This window comes from Alosa pseudoharengus, unplaced genomic scaffold (assembly GCF_046254945.1).
Source record: "Alosa pseudoharengus isolate Yale_2024_CS ecotype anadromous, Long Island Sound unplaced genomic scaffold, YU_APseudo_1.1 YU_APseudo_1.1_scf_13, whole genome shotgun sequence".
NCBI classification, from domain to species: Eukaryota; Metazoa; Chordata; class Actinopteri; order Clupeiformes; family Clupeidae; genus Alosa; species Alosa pseudoharengus.
The window spans coordinates 27,900,802-27,918,246 of record NW_027468598.1 but is presented as its reverse complement, the minus strand read 5'-3'; the positions used below and the strand labels follow the sequence as shown (position 1 = coordinate 27,918,246).

The 17,445-nt window shown below is 43.5% G+C and overlaps 2 protein-coding genes across 5 annotated transcripts in view; both read right to left on the bottom strand.

The window, feature by feature from the left end:
- Window positions 1–201: 201 nt before the first annotated feature.
- Window positions 202–10,381, bottom strand: taf15 (TAF15 RNA polymerase II, TATA box binding protein (TBP)-associated factor). Of its 3 annotated transcripts, none has more exons than XM_076282750.1 (16): window positions 10,270–10,381; window positions 9,667–9,700; window positions 9,319–9,361; window positions 9,164–9,218; window positions 8,957–9,065; window positions 7,619–7,812; window positions 6,573–6,717; window positions 5,003–5,037; window positions 4,374–4,406; window positions 4,118–4,227; window positions 3,344–3,473; window positions 2,314–2,430; window positions 1,911–1,989; window positions 1,137–1,219; window positions 755–911; window positions 202–444 (listed from the first exon to the last, which is right to left on the bottom strand). In XM_076282750.1, the coding sequence occupies exons 1-16, from the start codon at window positions 10,277–10,279 to the stop codon at window positions 405–407; spliced, it is 1,374 nt and encodes a 457-aa protein (XP_076138865.1). In that variant the 5' UTR covers window positions 10,280–10,381; the 3' UTR covers window positions 202–404. The 3 variants fall into 3 exon arrangements, with proteins under 3 accessions (XP_076138865.1, XP_076138867.1, XP_076138866.1); XM_076282752.1 differs by having other exon boundaries at window positions 7,664–7,812; XM_076282751.1 differs by having other exon boundaries at window positions 9,182–9,218.
- A 1,401-nt stretch (window positions 10,382–11,782) lies between these two features.
- Window positions 11,783–17,445, bottom strand: part of porb (P450 (cytochrome) oxidoreductase b) — a 28,983-nt gene continuing 23,320 nt past the window's right edge. For both annotated transcript variants that reach the window (XM_076282748.1, XM_076282749.1), the window contains 5 exons: window positions 16,899–17,048; window positions 16,401–16,668; window positions 15,471–15,616; window positions 13,643–13,728; window positions 11,783–13,401 (listed from right to left, as the gene is read on the bottom strand). In XM_076282748.1, the coding sequence (XP_076138863.1) occupies window positions 13,257–13,401; window positions 13,643–13,728; window positions 15,471–15,616; window positions 16,401–16,668; window positions 16,899–17,048 (795 nt within the window). In that variant the 3' untranslated portion in view covers window positions 11,783–13,256. The remainder of the gene's footprint in view (window positions 13,402–13,642; window positions 13,729–15,470; window positions 15,617–16,400; window positions 16,669–16,898; window positions 17,049–17,445) is intronic.

The following is a 17,445-nucleotide window of genomic DNA, read 5'->3' as shown; positions in this document are numbered from 1 at the left end:
CAAAACAATGATATGAAGTCTGGTACAAGTCTAGGTCAAGCTCAAAAATGTCAAAACTTACTAGAATCAGGGGAAAAAGGGGAGGGGAGGAAGAAACAAACCAAAAAAAAAAAAAAAAAAAAAAAAAATTAAAGTAACAAAAATAACCTCTGGCCATGCCCCTCCCTCCCTCCATCTTTTCCCTGCCCCCCCACCCCCCCAACCAATCCCCTCACAGTAGACAAACATCAACACTTCTGCCTCAAAAAGATCGCTTAGAAACAGTTCATCAATAGGACGCGCTGGCAATGAAAGGTATGCAAATCGCAGATGTGGACGTGACCCCTCCCCTCCGACCCATGACCCCTTCCTCGTCACCTCGGCGACAACCCCGGACCACTGGAGCGGGGCTCTGGGGAGATTCTTTAGTATGGCCGGTCTCTCCTGTCTTCCCTGTGATCGCCTCTGAAGAGAGAAGGGGGGGGGGAGGGATCATGAATCACCTCTGCACATAGTCAAATATGTAGCCCTATCTAAATTAAGAGTTTATTTCACATGTACATGGTTTTAAGAAGACATTTAACTAGCTCCATCAGTGCATGAAAACAACGAAACGCCAATGCAAACAGAGGTGCTTAGTTGAGCAATCATTACATAAGTAGTCATGCCAATGCTTAAATGGTATCCCAGAGATAAGCAGATGGGCGACACTGAGATCACCACTAGTTGCTCAGGTAAATTCTGGAAAAATCCAAAAAATCCCCAGGTAACCCACCTTCCTCCCATCTTGTAGCCGCCGCCGCCACCGCCGTATCCTCCACCACCTCCTCCATAGCCACCGCGATCTCCACCCCGGAAACCGCCGCCACGGCCCCTGAAGCCACCTCCACGGTCGCCGCCGTAACCTCCCCTACCACCACCGCCACCGCGGTCTGGGGCCGCACGGGAAACAGAGGGACACATGATTAAACTATGCTAGTTTACTGTGAAAAGCAGTTTTTGTCTCAACTACATTTTTCTTTTTGTTTCTTTTTTGTTGTTGTTCATGATTACTGCAGAGGGAGAGAATCTGTGAGAGGTCATGAGGAGGGCAATAATGTGTGCATTGACTGGGCACCTGTGTGCCCAGGGGCTAGAGGCCAGTGCTCCCGACATACCTCCACCGTAGCTGTCTCCAGGCTTGGGCGCGCCACACTTGTTACACTCTTGACGGCGAGCAAAGTTCATGTTGCCACAGGAGCTGAGGGAGGAGAGAAAATCAAGGATGAACAACAGACACACATAGACACACACTCATTCTACCAGCCACCGTCACATAAATGGACCCAAACTACTTGGTGAAATTACCAGTCACTTTTTATATTTCCACAGCATCTGGTTGGTGCAAATTTCAATCACCGCCATACACACTTAAGACCACACCTCTGCTTCCATTATGAAGTCTACAGATTTAAAAAAAGACTTGACCAAATCCATCTATTTGACCTAAAGCTGCAACCAAATTATTTTCAGTCAACTAATCTGTTACTTTCATGATTAATCAATTTGTTGTTTTATTTGATAAAATCAGTTAATTTTGCATCTTTCTGAAAAATTGTCACAAACGAATTAACCAATTACCAAAAATAGCACCAATAAAGGAGTTTGACAATTTAGTCAATTAGTTTCATTTGAATTGTTCCAGCCTTAGTTTCACCAAATCCAAATGAGGACTAATAAAACAGGATGCATGTTCTTCTGAAGTAAAAGCCCAACATCCAAGCAGCACCCATCCAAATAATTGAACAGCTGTGATTAAATAAAATGACCTCAGGGGTAAAAGAAAGGTACAGGTGAGGCATCTGCCCAACTCCCTCCTCCAGTGCACATATCACCACTCACTTAACTCCCTGTGGTAGAATCTACATAGGAATAAGAACAGCGCCCTCTACCTGTTGGGACAGGGCCAGTCTCCACCCTTCACGTCAAAGCTGGGTCCGCCACCACCAAATCCACCGCGACCCCTGAACCCTGGAAGGAGGGACAGAAAGAACCAGGATCAGGTGTTGCATCAAACCAGCCATGACCAGTCAGTGATTTTTGTATCAAAAACATTTTACTCTACAGCTTACAAAATAGATGGCGCTTCCGAAATCACTGAGTTATCAGGTTAAATAACAATATCTATTGTTCAAAATAATTGTGATAATGGTTTTTGCTTTAATTAAAAGGTTTAGTTAGGTTGGAACAGGCTCCAGCAGCACATGGTTAGAATTCGAAACTGGTTTAAAGAACAAGCACAACATGAATGAAATTTGAAAAAAAAAAACTAAAAAAAAAAAAAACGTTTCGAACCTCCACGTCCTCTGCCACCACCACCACCACCACCACCACCTCCTCGGCTGCCGGCTGCAAATTCAGCCCTACGGGTGGCAAACGACACCTTGATGGGTTTTCCTTGGAACTCCTTTCCTGTTGAAGGCAAAAGAAGTGTTGCACACAATAAACATGACGAATTCAAAGATATGAACAGCAGTTTGTAGCAGCAGACCGTTTGAGTGATGGGAGGCATATGAAGTAGGGGGAAATTTTTTTTTTTTTTTTTACAAATGAGTAGTTACAGGAAGACAGGCAAGTGTTCAACTTGACACGATACAGCCTGTGACTGAGCAAGATCCCAATTGTGACTTCAAGCAACATGACGCGGGTGGAAATGTGGTTGATAAACATGTTTCAAAGAGGGTTAGTCTGTGGCTAATGGCTGGTGCTATAGCAGGACTCAACATTGCTCTGCTTCCGATCTGAGCAGACATCTCTTTTTTTTGCGTATGTCAGTTTAGTCAATTAATGTCAAAATCATGACACCTTTTAAAAAAAAATACTATTCCCATTCCACATCAAACATATTATAAGTGGATTTTATGTTAGCAGTACCTACAGGCTTACTGTACCCAAACTTAACCAAACTGACTTTAAAACCGAGGTACACATCGAACCGTGATTTTGTGTACCGTTACACCACTACCACCTAGTATCGCCGTTCAATTTAATTTCACCATCAACTATTTCCACTTTCAATACTAGCCTGGCATCTGACAATGCACTAACATTTCCCTCGGCCATCAGGGTGCTTGGCCATTCAGCAACGAGGGGGATGTCATTTTGAAAATGGCTGCGGTAAAAGGTAGATCTAGTAGCAAAGCTACTATGCCAATGTGGTTTATTATCAATTTTTTAAAGGTTAGGCAAAGTAGGAAGTAACATTAGGATTCTCTGATCAATGTGATTCATTAGGCTGGACCAACGATTTCAAAGTTAACACAAAGCATGTGAACCAAACAATGTGAACCAAAGCAGTGAGTCTGGAAAACAGGCTAGTGCTCACCATCAAACCAGTCAATGGCAGCTTTGGCAGAGGGCGGGTCGTCAAACGAGACGGTGGCTTCCCCTTTCAGCTTCCCCGTCGCCTTGTCTGTGTAGAGGTTAATCATAGGCAGGCCGGTTTTCTTGTTCAACTGTAGCAAAAAACAAACAAACAAAAAAAACCACACAACAAAACAGAATGAAAATGACTGCAACTTGCAAGTGGTGATTGTAGCAGTAGAATATTTAGGTTTACTTAGGAGAGACTTTTATCTAGTATAATGGGCTACTTAAACGAAAGGCTTTCAATGCGGCCAATTTAATTCGGGTGGAGCGTTAACTGTGTCATAACGGCATCTTCTGTTATATTATGCTCCTTACATCTTCACTCAGACACTGAATATCTTGTTTGCCCAATAATAACCATTTTAACTCATAAATCCTTCTTTATCGTACCGTGCTGATTTACTAGGCAACACTTAACCGGGTCCGTGTAGACATTAATTACATTAACAATAGTGGCAGGTTCAAACACACCTAGCTCTACCGGAAACAAACGAGCCGTACATGCAAAGAGCCAATAAGACCAATAATAATAATAATAATAATAATAATAATAATTATAACAACAACATTAACAATAGCAAATCTTCATAATAACTGGATGTCAAACTGAACGTTAAATGTCCAACACTCAAATACTAGCCATTGAAGATAATGGCATTCGCTAAAAGGAATAACCGTAAATGTGAGCGGAATCAGACAAGCTGGCTACAGCTAGAGGGAAGTGGCTTGCCTTGATGATGCCAATCTGCTTGAAGTAGTCGGCCACTTCCTGAGTGGTTACGTCTTCTCCCAGGCCCTGAACAAAGATGGTGTTGTTGTCAGAGTTGTCCGTCTCTCCACCTAAACGAAGAAAACAAAACGAGAAAGCTGAGAAACACGGGATCCCTTAAAGCAAGCTTGGCTGACCAAGTGACTCATCTCTAGTCCACCCAATCATGCACAATGTAGCTTAAGCAGAACCAGACTCGCATCTGGCCAATACTCACCAGCATCATCCCTTTGGCCGTAGTCTCTGGGTCCTGAAAGACAACAAAACAGGAGAAGGGAGGGAGACGCCGTTAGATGCTTAACTGCATAACTATTTGGGCTACATATTTTTTTTTTTTGTATAAACAAGCTTCTTTCTGTCTTTTACAATTGACTGGCAATATACTGACAATATAAAGCTATCCACCAGTGTTTGCATAACCTTTGAGTGATTGGAGAACTCCTTGCAGCACCAAAGCACAGGGTCTTGAGTTTAGCAAACAAAACAAACCACAAGTACTCTTTGGCTAAGGCAAGTTTCTTTCCACCACAGGCGACAGTGGCTCATCCATAGGCTGCCATTTACCACGCTCTCACCCTCCATGCAAGTGTAAGGTTAATCATGTTACAGATATAAGCTTATACCAGATGAGCTTTTACCAGAGGAAAACCTCATACAGACAGTTTAAATACTGATGCTCCTGGGGTATGCACAGACATAAATGGTGGCTCAAGAGATTGATCTTTGTAAAGTAAGCTTTTTTTCCCCCTTTTATTATTTTTTTTCCTCTCCTTTTTCTTTTTCCTTTTTTTTCCTCCTCTCATTCCTTCCTCCCCCATTGAGACGGTTCTGATGCTCATCACTTACCACCGAAATTTTTGTAGCCACCACGGTCCCCACCACTGCGGAGGAAAAATTGAAGATATGATGGCTTTCCTTTGTCGCAAACCAGGAGCCCAAAGCTCCCCACTACACAGTCACAGTTCTAGGATGCCCTGCCATGGTTAACTCAGAAGGTAGGGAGGTCTCCCATCCAACACAAGTTGGGCCAATAGACGAAACAGGAGACAATGTGTAGGAAATTTAAAGTAACTGGGGCCAAATTTTGACTTCAAATCTACAGTCAGTTTTGCAAATGAAGAGTGGTTGATCCATAGTCAGATTTGTTCAGGAAATCAGAAAGTTGTGATTTAAGTGTCTGGTCCCAAAACTTTGGCAGGGTCGCCTCTGGGCTACCTTGTAAATGTGGGGTTTAAATTTTAACCAGTGTGACACTGAAGTTCTAGAAGCGTACAATGAGAATCTATTTTTCTTCCATTGAGTGCTTATATGAGCTCCAATGGCTGAGGTCCGAGTTAAATTTCATTCACTTTGATACCTGCAGTATAAAATGTAGACCATGTTAACACAAAAGCAAACCAGTCCATGTGAAACAAGAACACAACACTGCAATGTCACCGTTTCAACATTGTCCCCATTTGAATAGTTGATCTGGCAAGCTTGTGCTGCATGTCGACAGCAAATACAACCTCAGGGCAGATTTCACAGTCCATGGGGTTTCCGCAAATCGAAATGGGAAGGGGGTGGGGTGGCCATATAGCAGGGCGAAACTTTACAACCAGTGGACTTTCTAAATGGTGCACAGGAACATGAGGCACTGGCAAATCATTACCTCCTGAGACCTAAACAGATCCCATATATATATACCAATGATGGGACAGGTGGATACAGGACAAGTGGATAAAGTGTTTCTTTTTTTTACCCCATGGCAGTCAATCCTCTTGCTAGATTTACAGTGAACAGATAAAAACAAGGCAGGCTGCAAAGCACGTATGGCAACATACTAATTTCATTACTAAGGTGTTGGGAGACTGGTATCATTTAAAAATGAATACATACATTAGTTATGTGTTGAATAGAGTACTGAATGGCTTTCCGTGAGACTTTACATAAGGATAGAAGCACTGTAGTGTACTGCCTAGACACAGGAATGTGACCACACAGGGAGGATACCTTTGAGAGAGAGCAGAGGTGCTCTGTGCAAACAGGTAGTGAGGTGCTGCACCAAATCTCATGACTGGCAGAGCTTCCAGGACGAACAGGTGAGCACCAGTCAACACATTCCCCACATCGCTTTGCGCTAACAGACTCAAGAGTGAATCCAAGGGGGTTGCAGGGTATTACCGTAACACTTGTGCTACCAGTTCAGCTGAGACTCTGTTGATGTGGGGGTAAGGTGGATGAAGTACATGGGTGGAGTGAGGGGAAAAGGGTGGTGTGGAGGTAGGTGTGTGTGTGTTTTGGGGGTTAGATTTAGGGTTTAGGCGGGGGGGGGGGGGGGCCTAAATGGTTTAGGTGGAGGATTAAGAATGGAAATCATGGGCATCCCTCTCTAAATGTGATTATACCTTTTGGGGCTGCACGCTCAGTGACTTACCCCATACCAGAAGGTGGGCCTCCTCTTCCGCCACGGTCGTAGCCACCGCGATCATAGCCACCGCGATCGTAGCCCCCACGGCCCCTGCCACGGTAGCCCTCGGAGCGGTCAGAACCAGCATCGTCTCCATACCGCCGGCTCTCACCTGCGAGGGGCAAACATGGGCACAATGACACTCCGACACGACACGCACAGCAGCCTCACAGCCAACGACCTTAGAGGGGTAAACTATGGCGCGGGGTTAGGGGGCCTGTTGAGGCAGAGGTGCTTTCAAATATTACATTGTTGGCTTTAAAGTGTTAACAACAATGACGGGCAACAAGGCAACTGTACGCCTTGGTTCGCTGAATTCTGAACACTCCTTTTTTCTCAACATACCATTATTCTCACGTCATAGTATAACCCACAGGTCTTCAGCCAACACAGAAGAGAATATCTAGCTGCCTTTATCTAGTACACACACAAACGTGCACCCACACACACTCATCTTTGAGCCCCAACTCCAGCAGTACCAAAAAGTCCATCAGCAGAAACATAACTTCTACCACAAATTGCTCAAAGACCGTAACAGTTGCACAAGTTAAAGCTGTAGTTGGCAAGTCTGACAGATTGAGGGGGACTTAACCAACATTTTGAATGTTTACAACTCTCATGCCCCTCGCCCACTACCACCGAGCACCCTCTCATCGAGTTTGTGCTCGTCAGTGCGCACCAGACTGTGATTGACAGTCAGATCTCACACAGCCCTGCTCTGATTGGACCAGAATAACGGGAGCTGTGGATTTTTGCAAAACAAATAACAGGCTCTAGGTGGAGGTAGAAGTGCGTGTTTTTTTTCTAAAACCGGCTGATTTATGTTGTTCTGTCGGAGCATAGTGTCGGTTTTTTAGTGAATATGATCAAAAAAAATCTTGCCAACTGCAGCTTTAAGATTAGACAACTACAGCAGAGATGATAGTTTGGCAGCCGTGGAGAGAGGAAAAGGCCTAATGTGTGTAGGAAACTGCTGCTCGTAACTAGTGAACAGGCACGTGAGGACACTTTACCCTCGTTCCTCCTTCCATAGCCCCCTTGAGACTGGCCATAACCACCTGACTGTTGGCCATAGCCTCCTCCACCCCCAGCTACTGGAGCAGCAGATTGACCATAGCTGTTGCCGGACTGTTGTCCGTAGCCACCTGCGGCTGGCTGGGCGTAGCCTGCACTCGGCGGCTGGCCGTAAGAGGCCTTGTCACTGTACCTGCAGAGGATCGACAGGGGAAAGAGGGCACCGTGTTAGCAAAGATGGCTTGACTTTGAAAATGTATACATGTCCTACGAGAGGCCATTTGTGTTACAGCGCAGACATGCAGACAGGTTAACATCACATAAGTGGAGGGACACAGTTATCCAGACTTTCTACCACAGCCATGAAAGTACAGTCAATGCCGTGTTTCCCATACATTGACTTATTTGTGGCGGCCCACCACAATATCAACATTGACCACCACACAATGATTTTCCAGGTTGTACTAAATTGTGCTTAAATCTGGTTAGCATCATAACCACGCTGTGCTAATTTGTTAAAAACTGTTGTATTCAAGTTAATTCTGCAAACCAACCACCACAAATGGAATTCAATTCTGTGGGAAACACTGCAATGTCAACAAAAGGAAACCAAAATCAACAAGTTGATATGCAAGAAGACTTATAGGAAGATGTCCACAGGGACCCAAGATTGAGCCTGGCCTTTCTTTAAAGTTGTTTAATTGCTTTCATTTAAAATAGATTCCATGATTGGTTAAGAGCTTAATTAAACTGTAGTTGTACATTTCACCAGTGGTGGCTACAACCCTTGGAAATAAAAGTGAACCAAGTTTCCAGAACTACATTCAAAAATTGATTTGGTGGCTAACAGAGTCAGAGGTAGAGTAGGGTTGGGAGTCTTCTAAGTATAAGTATACATACACACTCTTTTGATCCCGTGAGGGAAATTTGGTCTCTGCATGTATCCCAATCCGTGAATTAGTGAAACACACTCAGCACACAGTGAACACACAGTGAGGTGAAGCACACACTAATCCCGGCGCAGTGAGCTGCCTGCAACAACAGCGGCGCTCGGGGAGCAGTGAGGCTCAAGGGCACTTCTGCCTACTGGTCGGGGTTCGAACCGGCAACCCACCGGTTACAAGTCCGAACCGCTAACCAGTGAATATTAGATTCAACTTTGTCATTGTGCAGAGTACAAGAACAGAGACGGACTATACTATTCTGACGCCCAAATAATAGGCCTGACACCAAATTATGTTTTCCTAGGACCTGCAAAATTCTCATCTGTGTCCCATTTGATACCAAAAAGGTGAGTAACCTAAAGAGTGAAGAGTTTGTATCGATGTGACACTTACCCAGCCGTGGCGTCCGTGCTTGGCTGACCATAGGAGTCGTAGCTTTGTGGTGGCTGCTGAGCGTAGCCGCCTGAAGAGTAACTCTGGGGGGCCGGCTGACCATACCCTTCTATGAAGAGGACAAACAAAAAAAAAACAGTCAACACAACGCCAGAGAGCATGGAAACAGAGGTTTAATTAACGAGGAAGAGCAGCTAAGCCACTCACCTGACTGACCATACGCACCATAAGAACCAGCTCCATTGCCTTGCCCATAGCCCTGCTGAAATATAATATGCATGTTAACCTACATTCGACAACGTGGTGTAGAGATCAATAGGAGTAAGGTTAATGTTAACTTATCCGCAGATAACCACACCAACCTGTCCAGTCTGTTGATAGCCTTGACTTCCATAAGAGCCATAACTGCAAGACAAGCATTTAACATCAATTTATTTTAACATTGGACACAAAAATCAGTTGGGAAACATCAGAAATGTTAACGTTGACGAGGAGGTAAACTGATTGGCTAAATCTAGGTTACCCTCAAACGAGTATGTTAAGAATCAAGTATGTTAAGAATCATGGCAAGGCAATACCTTGTAGGGTTAAGTTAACAACTTTATAGCGTCTGTGATTGAATGGACATAAGCACGCCATCGCTTTACGGTGTGTACAGGCTAGCTGACTCGCTAGCGTTAACATCAGATTGATAAAGCTAGCAACGTTACCTTTGTTGAGCTCCAGGCTGCCCGTAGCCCGAATCTAGACGTAAAGTGGAAAATCATAACCACGTTTAGTCATCAATCAAAAGAAGAATGTAAACAATACAAACATGTGATGGTAAACCTCAGCAATAGGTAAATTCGTGTTTAGCCTACACACGTCACATTGTCAGCTATTTAGCCAGCTGGCTAGCCGCTAATGTTAAGCTGGCTCGCTAGATGGCTAGCAGCTAGCTGCTACATTAGCCTCAGACCACGCTGCCAAACAAAAATGGCGGTTAAAACCGGGTTGTAACCATTTGACCTGCATAGCAAAAAAACAACTAATCTTGCATTATGTGTGGGCAATTTTCTCTCTGAGGACATTTCGAATAACTATGACACGAATTTACATGATGTTAAGGCAGAAAATTAGAGCTAGGCCACAACAACTGCTAGGAGGTACTTACTAACTGCCTCGCTACTCAGTACGCTAGCATTAGCTTGTCAGCTAAGGGGTAACGTTAGCCCCTGGCTTTTCTCGCTTACCACACGTTCACCTTTACCATTTAAGTACGTACCAACCACAAAATACGTGCCTTTCGCTTTGCACTACCAAACCAATCTTACCTGAGGCCATATTTGCGTCTAAGTAAAACGAATAGCCCTCCTTTAACTACGATTATTTAAAAACCAAACGACATCCACACACACACACACTGCGGCATTTATCAACTCTAACCTCAAGTTGGCGTGTACCAAGTCCAGTTTCAAAGTAAGATAGAGTGTTGTGTCGTCTGACTACTGTGTATCTGCCATTATAGAAAAGACAACTATTACATTTCTGTCATTATTGTCAGATGAAATAAACTAATACTGTGTATGTTTTAACATACATGAAAAAAGAGTCTTCGGTAACAAATCATAATTTTAATTTCTCGTTACACCCTGTCCTACACATGATAGTATATTCCATTGCGCCATTTTCCTGTTTAGGTGTAACGTCACATGATCCCTCCTGGATTGAGCAACAGTTGTAAGCAATAATTGTTGTAACAGACTGCTGGCCACTGTAACCTATTAGATTAGGCCCTACTGTCTCGTTGGGGCCAAACATTTAATGAATGTGATTGAATGAATGAATGAATGAGACTTCCAGGCCCTCAAAACCACTGATGGTCACTTTGTAGCAGAAAATGTAACACAAGCCTCATACTGGCGTCATATTTGTTCCACCTAAACAATTCATGGCGACCCTCGCCTCTCTGTAAAGTCCTGCAGGCCTACCTTTAAAAAAAAAACAACAACAACAATAAACAAAACAAAACTGTGAAGGCCTAGCTGATGAGTTTCTCTGTGCAATGGGCTAGTTTAGACTAAAGTGGGATTTCCATGCCTTCACTGTCCAAAACCCACAACAGTGCATCAGGTCCCCATGTCAGTCATTGTACCAAATATATATTATTATATTTTTTAAAATATATAATTAAATATTATATTTGCACGTTTGTAATCAGATGCACTCTTGTTCCACGTTGTGTCTGTGTATTTTAATTATCCATGTTAATAGGCCTACGTTGGGACACTTTTCCTTTCATGCTTTTACTTACCATCATTGTCTTTGTATAAAGCACATTCAAGTATTCATGTGTATGAAATGCGCTAAATAATACATCTTGCCGGCATAATTTTGTGCAGCCAAATCCCATTTAAGCCAGTCTTCAATTTGCGATTGTTTTTATGAGTGTTTTCTTTAAGACATGGACCTATCTGTAGCTCTTGTTAAAATAAGACCACAGCAAAAGCTAATAAAGAAAAGCTAAGATATTTTGCTCTAAGTTCACGAAGAGGAAAATGTGAAGGATGAATGTGCGTGTGCGCTTGCGCGTCTGAGGTGAAGTGAGAGCCCATGAACGGTAAGGCAATATGGTTGCTGTTGCCTGGTAACTTGTTATTTATGGGTGGTCACCAATATTGCCAGCCAGCTGTCATCGTAATCGCATTGGAAGTGTGAGGAGCTACGATATGGCCTACAATGACCACCAAGGGCCACGAGTTATGCCTACTCAATAAGTGAAGATCATTATAGCCCAGTATCTGACACATTTCGTGTCTTGCCAGATAGACCACAGTGAGACACACGTTTTAATCACAGTTTTATTCATTTAGAAAGACATGCCTTAGTTATATTAATACATAGGAAAATTGCATATAAAAGTTGATGGTGCTGACAGAAAAATAACAGCAAGTATCAATGTACCTAACTCTTGTATTACCTGCATGATACAAGTTAAAAGAAGGCAAGCTATATAATAAGGCACTAATTCACTTTGTCTACAATAAATTTGTGGGGTCTGACTGGAGAGGATACATAATTTCCTTCAAAAGAAAAAGAGTACTAATAGGCGGTTCCAAAGTTCATATCGCTCATCACCCCCCCCCCCCATCCCACCCTTTTAAGTGTCACTCAAATGTGAACATTGGACACACTTGCATTCACCCAAGAACACAGTGAGCCCATGTTAATAGCCACCAATCAGTGAAACTAACAACAGAACAAACCACTTCTTTAAGTGCACCGTTTAAAATGTTGGACACAAATGTGCATCAGACTTAGAGAGAGACATACGAACATCTAAAACGGAATAAAATTAATTCACAGGCTTCTAATTACAGTACATGAAAAACCATGATCAAAGTAAATACATCCTCATCCTTTTCTGGGAGCTCTTCCAAACAATAGTGATATATTGGGGAAATCAGGGAACTTTTTTTGCATTAAAATTGGAAGCATTTAAGTGACTGATGAGCTTAAAAAAAAACCTTTAAACCCCCCACAGTTAATCACTTAAAAAAGTAAACTGAATAGTGTGGAATAAAGATGTGTGCACAGGGTGATGCTTTCATCTGAGCCACAACACCCCTCTGCAGTCTGCATTTACTTTAGGAACATTGCATCAAACACTTGAAAGTCAAAAAGACTATGACAATCCATTAAAAGGCAGCCTCATAGCTTCCCCTATGAGAAGCTCCATGATAGACGCAATGAGTCATCCTATGCTTTTAACTGATCCTGCATTGCAATATGCGGTGGCTGTAGTCAATTACTGTACACAGTTAAAAAAATAAATGCATTGCACAGCCACTGGAACTATGCATAATGTCAAAGGCTACATTCAAAGGCTCCTTGTCAAGCTCTGCATGGATTGATTATGCAACAGTGATGATATAAAGTTAATTATTTGCACAGAAAATGTTTCTACACAACTTTACACATATGATATCTATAACAAATCCTCCTCAATCTCCTGGGTCACTGCGGAAGTGAGATTTGGTCCACGTTTAGCACATTGCAACCCCCCCCCCATCATATGTACAATGAGTTTATGGAGTCAGCCCAAAGCATTGCTCACCTTACCATTCTTAAGAGACTGTTTTTGGTGTGCACATGTGGTCTCAAGAAACATGTAAAAACCAACAATGACAAAAACAAAATTCTCAAAACTAAAAATAACTGTAGAAGATAGACTTGTGTCCAGACCCCTGGTACTGCCCCCCCCCCCCCCCATACTGTTCAGGGGAGGAGGCTGGTGCTTGGAGGGGGTGGGGATAGGCGTTTAGCTCCACACGTCCTGCGAGTAGCGCCCCTTGGTCATCAGTTTCTTGACATAGTCAGTGGCTTGGGCGTGCGTCATGCCTCCCAGCTCCTCAGCGATATCGTAGAACGCCGCCTGGACGTCTCGTGCCATGTTACGAGCATCCCTATGGATGGATCACAAACAGGTCTCATTTTTGTCCTGACATTTTTACATGGAGTTTCTTGGAACATGAACATACAAAGTAAACCAAACCAAGTCTCGTTTTGTCCCCACAATTTAGTCAACTAAACTGGACTAAACAATCCAATTTAATAACCACTCCAATCCCATTTAGTAAAGATGGGCCTCTACGTTAGTTAGCTAGGCTAGGAATAAATAAAAGCTGTTGTGTGATTTCCACTCACCCACAAATGTAGATATGTGCACTTTGTGAGTGGACCTGGTTCCAGATCTCCTCCTTGTTATTCTTTATGAGGTGCTGGACGTACACCTGAGATAACACAAATCCAGAGGGAGGGAGGGAGGGAGGAAGGAAAGAGACACACACACACACACAGAGAGAGAGAGAGAGAGAGAGAGAGAGAGAGAGAGAGAGAGAGAGAGAGAGAGAGAGAGAGAGAGAGAGAGAGAGAGAGAGAGAGAGAGAGAGAGAGAGAGAGAGAGAGAGAGAGAGAGAGAGAGAGAGAGAGAGAGAGAGAGAGGGATCAGAGACACAGTATGACTAAGAAAAGCAGCACCACACACTCACAAAGTACAGTTCTTTATTATCATCGGTCCCATTTTATTTGGATGATCCCCTATAAGACTGTCTACAGATATCCAGATTATAAACTGTCTGAACTATAATTTACGGTTAAGGTTATGGATAAAGGTTATGGATTAAGGTTTGGTTTGGTTAAGGTGATGTTCAGTAGACAATTATAAAGAGTGAACTTGAATTGAATTTGAACTTGAACAACCCACCTTTAACCCTATGAGGCCTGGATTCTCACTACCTTTAGTTATAAGTGTTTATCCTGGTCATTATAAGTGCCATTCACACATGCTATATATTGTTTTTTTCAGTCTAGGTTACCCAGACCTGCCACCATTTCATGTATTAATACACTGCCTGGCCAAAAAAAGGTCACACACTAATATTTCGTTGGACTGCCTTTAGCTTTGAATATATCACGCACTCGCTGTGGCATCGTTTCCACAAGCTTCTGCAATGTCACAACATTTATTTCTGTCCAGCGTTGCATTAATTTTTCGCCAAGACCTTGTACTGATCACTGCGCTCCACATCTGTGACACAAACTGATGCACGGTAGCCTGTGTGTGCACTCATGACGATTCTCTACAAAAACTTTTTACTGCATTGCAATGAACAAAGTTAAGGCAAAACATGCTTTGCCATAAAGGAACACAAACATGATGGTGTCGGATTACGAACATGCTCCGCCACGAAAACATCGGGTAGGTTGAACTTATTATTTTGCGGTCACTTCATCTGTTTTTGTAACATGATCCTTTTCACCCAGAAGGATGTGCTTGGCATCAATGGATAGCTCCGTCTCCTCTTTCATCTGACATGCGTGGCATATCTATGAGATCACGGGTTTGCAAGTAATTCAAACGACAGTAATGGGTGCGCAGGTGAGCGCAGAGCGGTATAGACTGTAAATATGATGCAATTTGATTTAATTTCAAATTCTGAATACTTCATAGTAGAGACAAGTGCCTAGTCTTGTTGGAAAGCCCAACTTCTGCTCGGGCACGCAATAAAGGTTTCATCTCACTGCAACGAATAGTTCTGGAGCAATTTAAAGGAGCAAGGTTAAAGTAAGCTGAATAAATTGTTATCTTACCATTCATGTATCATAATTAGAGCAGTACCATCCCACATACTGCAGCTATAGCAAGGACATTTCAACACCCCCCACATTGGTCATTGTGTGGGTATATGTACTTTCTCTGTCCATTTTCTTACACTAACCAGTCAGAATCTTACATAATTGGCATGATCAACAGGAAATACATAAGCTAGTATTAGCCTCTGTTCAGCTACTGAATTAAGCCTGTTTAGCTACTTAAAATTAGCTTCTGTGTAGTTTTGGGATTAAGACGAAACACAGGGTAATAGACAGATATTGTCTAGTGCTGGACACTGCTGCTGCTGTTGGCAGTAACCTTGGTGCCCTATGACCCAACGGGGGTCATAAGCCGTACGGTCTATCTGACTGGTTGTACCTTCTGATCCTGGTCTCTGGAGAAGGCCACGTTAAGCTTGGTTAGAACGCCTGTCTTCTCAAACTCCTCGAGCTCCTCTTGGTACAGGTAGTCCTCGTTCTTGTGCCGGCAGCCGTAATACAGCACTGTCTCACCAACCTCTTTTCCTGCAGAGTGAAGACACACACACACACACACACGTTAAATCAACCAAGCCACTGAGTCACGTCACTTGTATAATTGAGATGGATAAAGTGATAGTAATGCAGTTGAGTTCCGGTGGCTTGAGTCTTCCATAGCATGTTATAGCTAAAGGACAAATGAGATCCAGCACAACACAGTACAGTACATTAGAGATCCTGCAGTAATGGACCAGAGTTTGGCGTTTCCTCATGTTCTCAGATACACAAGGCTTTCTCTCCTCATACAGCTGTATAGTTGTTTCATTCTTACAGCTTCGTTCTACAGCATGTGCAATGTTTATAGTTTACTGGAGACAGTTACACACTGTAACTGAACACACTAGAAATCTGTATGCATGCAGACTAGTTGGCTGAGGACCTTCTGAGTTGCCTTCTGAAACGAACTTATGTAAGTCATTAAATAATGTAAATGACTTGAAATTAAATGAAAATATGAGTGGTGTTTTGCCCCAAGTTATAATACAATGCTATGCATGAATATGAACATGTAAAACAAATCTCCCAACCTAGGGACTTAGGTCCTTTTGCTCAAAGAACAATAATCATCCAATGTAATGCGAAGCAACACAACTGTGTGTGAGTGTGAGTGTGAGTGTGAGTGTGTGTGTGTGTGTGTGTGTGTGTGTGTGTGTGTGTGTGTGTGTGTGTGTGTGTGTGTGTGTGTGTGTGTGTGTGAGAGTGTGAGTGTGAGAGAGAGAGAGAGAGAGAGAGAGAGAGAGAGTGTGAGTTTGAGTGTGTAAGGTGTTACCTTGCTCCTTTAACCAGCCTCGCTCCTGGACGAAGCCCATGAAGGGAGCGATGCCCGTGCCGGGCCCGATCATGATGACCGGGTTGGTGGCCTTGAAGGGCAGGCGGAACTGGGACTTGCGCACGTACATGGGCACGGTGGTCTTGTGGCCGTTGTCGGTGGGCAGCTTGCTCTTCAGCCAGTTGGTGGCCACGCCCTTGTTGGTGCGGCCCGTGCTGGTCTTGTACTCCACCACCACGCAGCAGACGTGGATGCTGTTGGGGTGTACCTGAGAGACCAACAGAGGGCACCAGTGAGCTACACCAAAAGGCTCTGCTTACACAAACAGGCAGTGTGCTAATGGGGACATTGTGTTGTTCTCAAGTGAAATGAGATGAAAAGAAAATATGAACTGTTTTAAATTAAATGTTTGTGGAAAAGTGTGTGTGTGTGTGTGTGTGTGTGTGTGTGTGTGTGTGTGTGTGTGTGTGTGTGTGTGGTGGCGGGGGTATGGCCCACCTTGGAGGAGGAGGCGATGGAATAGTATCGCGCCTGCAGGCGAGGCAGCAGTTCACACAGGTGGTCAGCAGGGGGCTTCAGCGATGGCATGTCCTCAAGGATGGCCAGGATGTTCCTGGACGGGTCCAGCACGAAGCTCTGGTACAACGCCTGACCAGGAGAGCAGAGAACAGGGCTCAAATATCAGGGAGTAGCAACAGGGTCACACACACACACACACACACACACTTTAGTATGATCTCGGCAAGTGTTGGAATTATAATACTTTCTTGCCGTGGATTTGACATTTTTTTTGCCATGGACACATTGATTTGTCATGAGGAAAGTAAGTGTTTCACTGATCTGATGTTCTTAAATTGAACAGTGTTGGAACTCTGGTTCTTTCTATGCACAGAGTAAAACATAAATGTCCCTATCCAAACTCGTCTCGTATTTTCATCACAGAGCACAAAAGCAGATTGAGCTTTTGAACTTCAAGGCCAGCTCACAGAAGAAGAAGTAATAGCTAGGATAGTTCACAGCATAGATAATACTCCTGACCTTGCTT

What these genes read in the sequence shown, in the direction of transcription:
- taf15 (XM_076282750.1), bottom strand. An exon ending in CGGCCAAAGGGATGATGCTG is followed by an intron (nt 4,228 to 4,373) that starts GTGAGTATTGGC and finishes TTCTTCGTTTAG; the next exon opens with GTGGAGAGACGGACAACTCT. An exon ending in GGCTACAAGATGGGAGGAAG is followed by an intron (nt 445 to 754) that starts GTGGGTTACCTG and finishes TTCTCTCTTCAG; the next exon opens with AGGCGATCACAGGGAAGACA.